The sequence below is a fragment of the Toxotes jaculatrix genome, chromosome 20, assembly GCF_017976425.1.
Source record: "Toxotes jaculatrix isolate fToxJac2 chromosome 20, fToxJac2.pri, whole genome shotgun sequence".
In the NCBI taxonomy this organism is placed as follows: Eukaryota; Metazoa; Chordata; class Actinopteri; family Toxotidae; genus Toxotes; species Toxotes jaculatrix.
The window spans coordinates 12,908,032-12,912,496 of NC_054413.1; the positions used below are offsets into that span (position 1 = coordinate 12,908,032).

General features: G+C 36.3%; 1 protein-coding gene across 1 annotated transcript in view; it reads left to right on the forward strand.

Moving 5' to 3' along the window:
- The first annotated feature begins 226 nt into the window (after positions 1–226).
- ofcc1 (orofacial cleft 1 candidate 1) overlaps positions 227–4,465 on the forward strand; it is an 88,638-nt gene continuing 84,399 nt past the window's right edge. The window contains exons 1-2 of the mRNA XM_041066318.1: positions 227–248; positions 455–585. Of these exons, the coding sequence (XP_040922252.1) occupies positions 227–248; positions 455–585 (153 nt within the window). The remainder of the gene's footprint in view (positions 249–454; positions 586–4,465) is intronic.

Below are 4,465 nucleotides of genomic sequence, written 5' to 3' on the forward strand. Positions count from 1 at the left end.
TTCAGCAGAAACTTGTGCAAGCCATGTGAATTACCATAGGAAAAGATGATAAAAAACCAAATGATATTGTATCAGATATAAATGAATAAACTATTTGAATGATCAGGGCAAATAATTTATCTGTGATAATAAATGGTGTTTATTGTCCTTTATCCTCTGAGATGCATTGCAGAGATAACAGTTTTAAACACACAAGCAGGAGAGAGATAATATAACGCTGCTTGGAATGAGGGATTTCGTGCTGCATAGTAAGCTATTAAAAGAACTCTTTTGCAAATTTTAGCTCTAATAACATCAACAAATGTTGAATTATAAGGCACATTTAAAATTGCAGATTAAATCAATAGCATATTCTCCTCAGTTGTGCTGTTCAGATTCTTGGAAGCTATTCAGCATTAGATTTATCTTGTTTTGACAGATTTCTCACCATATTTTCACACGTTCTGTTTTGCAGTCCTTGCCGTTGTTCAGGGATCACTGTCACCCGTTGATGATCTTTTACAGTTTGTGGAGATGAACACCTTTGGCAGTGTGAGTACAATTTCACTTCTGGCCCCTCAGAGCGACGTAGCTGAACACAAGGAGGTCAGGCCATATACCTCCATCTCCTTCTGTCTCTTTCTCTGAAGGTGCTGGTGCAATCTGACCATTGACATTTAGCATTCTTCCATGCTGCCTTTGGGTTCTCAATGGGGGATTGAGGGGTGCAGAGGCCAGTGCCTGGTTCTCAAGGGCAAAAACAAAAAGGCTCTTGAAAATCCCAAGGAGTTCCCATGATCCCAGGAAAGACCTTGATCCAACCAGTGTTAGATTTCCATTCCACGAATTAGGGCACACAAAAAGTACATATTTGGCTGATTCATTTTATGTTTTGCATTGGACTTTGGACAGTGAATTGCAATATTTTATTGACTTTTGCTGAAATATTTGGCATGGTGATTTGATAACAATGAAATATAGTTGAATTTTGGCAGTTCAGTCTAGTGATTTTTTTTTTCATAATAATTCAGCATTCACGATCTTCACATTCACATTTCTTAGTCAGTGCAGAAGCGCGTGTAGTGACATTTTATGGTGGAAAGTTTTCAAAGTCATTTTTCAAGGTTTTTCCCAGCAACATACATAATCTGTTAGCATCAAAGGAGCACACATGCATAAATAATTGAGTAATTCACTTAAAGGGGGCCAGCGTAGATTAATTAAGCTTGAATACTAATTATGTTTTCTGTCTACACCAACTGATGCGGTCGTTGTTTAGTAAGAAACTGTTTGGTGGGTCAAAATTAGTGTGCACGTATAAGCCTGCTCTATAAATTAAGATGGTTTCACATTTTAAGGGTAGAATTTGGCTTTGTATGCCTTTGAAACAAAATGCTAACCTTATCTTTCATTATTTAAATAAAGATGCTTTGTAGATGTTTTCATTATTTTTATGACATTTTATTGAGATGGCCATTTTTAATTATGTTGATAGATAAAAAGAGACTTTATAAACATGAAAACAAAATCAACTTTTATGTCTTTACTGATTTAGCGAGGCAGTCAGTCTCATCTTTATCATGTCTTTTATTATATCATCACAACCCATTATGACGTACATTTACACGTATTTATATAAGGATATGCTTTTATTGGGTTGTCAATATGTGTATACATTCATTCACGTTGAAATCTGCCACTATAAGGACCACACTTGCAGAATAGCCAGAGAACACACACACAACCCTGATATGATAGATTTTTAAGTACAGATTAGAACTCAAAACATGTGCAGGGATCTCTGTGCAAGGCTCTTACGACTCTTGTCATTTCCAGAAGCACTCTTGTCCTTGACTCCTTTGCCTAGCGCAAAGGGTGCTTGTCTGGAAATGGTAGCTTGAAGTAGCTCTGTGAAGACGAGGCTGTCTACACTCCCCTGGCAAGCCGCGCACACAGGGACAGAGGAAGACAGCTCAAAGCTGGGGCCTTGTTTACAGCAGCGTGGGGAAGAAAACAGGCAGACGTAAATGAGGGTTGACGGTTTCATGAAGCACAATTGGTTGATGGCAGATTCAATGTGACTGGGCTGAACTGGGCGATGATCCGTACAGTATGCAAAATTCACTTTCTAGCTTGTCTGTGCCCACCAGCCCCTAACAGCAAGCGGTCTTCCCCAAGCCCTTCAAGCTATGCCTGTGAATGCAGCAAGAACTGAACAAGGGATTGTTGTGTTCAATTCCTTTTGACAACAATCACATTTAAAAAAGAAAGGGAAAAAAGCCATTTTTTTTCTTTTTTTGCCATCACTTATCAATGATTTTTTTCTCATATTCACTGCAAAGTAAGCATTTTGTGTGCTATGCAGTGAATTGAAGAAAGAAGTAGGGAGGTTTCAGTGGGCATATGTAGATGCCTTCAGATGACAAGAGAATAAACTCAGAGGCTATTATGTTGTGCTACTTTATATGTGTGTTGTAATACACCCTAATTTCTTGGCACATGATTCTGATGCAGCACCATAAATTTAATATATTTACGCACAATGTGACAGGCAAATGTTAAGAATTCTTAGCCTGCACTGAGTCAATTTACATTCCTGCTATCACAGTTCTTAGGTATTAAATGGCCATTTCTACCTATGAAAATCCAGTTTATTTAAGAAATTTCTATGGTACCTTTATTTTCCTTCAGTATTGAATTGTTGTTTATCGTTTTAGAAATGCAACATCTGCTGTTCCATCCAGTTATGGCACATTAAACAACAGTCCTTTTATTACAAGGAGCATGCTGTCAATGTCAGTGGAGTCTAGGGAGAGAGATGAGAACCAGGCATTTTTCTTAGCTCTCTAGACAGAGAGGCTCACATGGCGCTGTGTGGATTAGATTTTTAGTGACAATGACCCAAAGCATTAGGCCTGGGGTGTATGTACTGTACTCATTCTGTGTACTTTCCCTGGTGTGTTTACTAAGCTTTTTCTTTTTTTTTAACTGAACGTAAGGCAAGAATACATTCACAGTAATCAGAGGACTTATTGACATTTGCAGGACATGGAGCTCTGTGCATAGTGCCAAAATTGTCACTGTTAGAAATGAGACAAAAATAAAACTGTGCCCAGAGGAGAGCTGATATGAACTGATTTGGCACAAGCGAAAGAATAAAAAGACTAAAAAGAATAAAAATCTTTTTAAGTAATTTTCTAAAAATTGTATGACTGAAATTCCATGGTAGTGTCCATGGTAATGTATTAAAGGCAGTTATACATTTGTGGAAGATGTTACTCTGAATTATTCTACACAGCAATTTATTGATTGATAATTTATTGATAAACAACATATATGTGTTTACCCCAAGATAAAAGTAGATGGAATTTGTCCTTTGATTTTTATCCATCGTTCAAACGAGCCTTTAGCCCTGAGGAAAAACACAATGATCTGAGAAATAAAGGAGTGTTAACCTTCATTGTTCTAATTTGATGATTAACTACATTGCCAATACATTGGCAAACTAAATATTAGCCCCGAAAATGAACTGAAGAACAATCTTACAGTATCCAGTTAAAAAAAAAAACTGTATTTACTATCAATGGACATTATTTTAAATGTAGTCATTTGAGGTTTTTCAGAATTAGCTGTGAGGTTCCAATAACAATCAAAATTTTAATACCATGTAATGTATGCAAATGTCATGTAGCTTATTGAAATGAGTTCTTTAGTTTACAACACTATATTTTTTAAATGTCCTGGTATAGCACAAAACAAATGGTGATTGTGTGCATTTTTTTTTTATTACCAAAATTGACCTGATTAATTTCCTCATAATTGTGTCAGGGAAATTCTCGATTTACATATTGTAATGCAGCCAACCAGTATTTGTCTTGGAGAAAGGTGTGTAAAGTGTCTGAGGAAATGAAAATAAAATGAAAGAAAGCACACAGTAACAATCACTACTGATGCAGCATTTGCCTGTCTCATGCTCCACAGTATGTGAAATTCAGAAAAAACGATTGGTACCCAGTCGAAAAGAAAATGGTTTTTAAATAAGTTACAATTAGATAAGCATTAATCTCAGTGGTATAAATGAATGTCTTGCTGTAGGGCTTGTTGAATGTAAAAACAGATTCACAAAAACTCCTCTTACCAGATTGGTCTGGAAGTAGTCCTCCTCTATTTTAATTGCTCTGTCATTTAGAGTTGAAATAAGCACCCCACCCATTCTGTCCCTTGATTTTGTCTTTGAAATTAAATATTGTATACAAATACGTGCTGTTCATGAGCATGAGCGCAGTTCATCATTGAAATCTGCATAAAATGATTCTTAAAAAGCTCTATACGCTTTGAGCAACAGAGCTCTTTTATATGGTGCATTCTTATGTAAACATATCCATAACAAAACAACTACTTATGCCTTTTTTCCTCAGCTTTCTTATTGTTCTGCTCTTCCACAGAAATGAGAGAAATGTGGGACTGCAGAGTTTGTTTCACATAC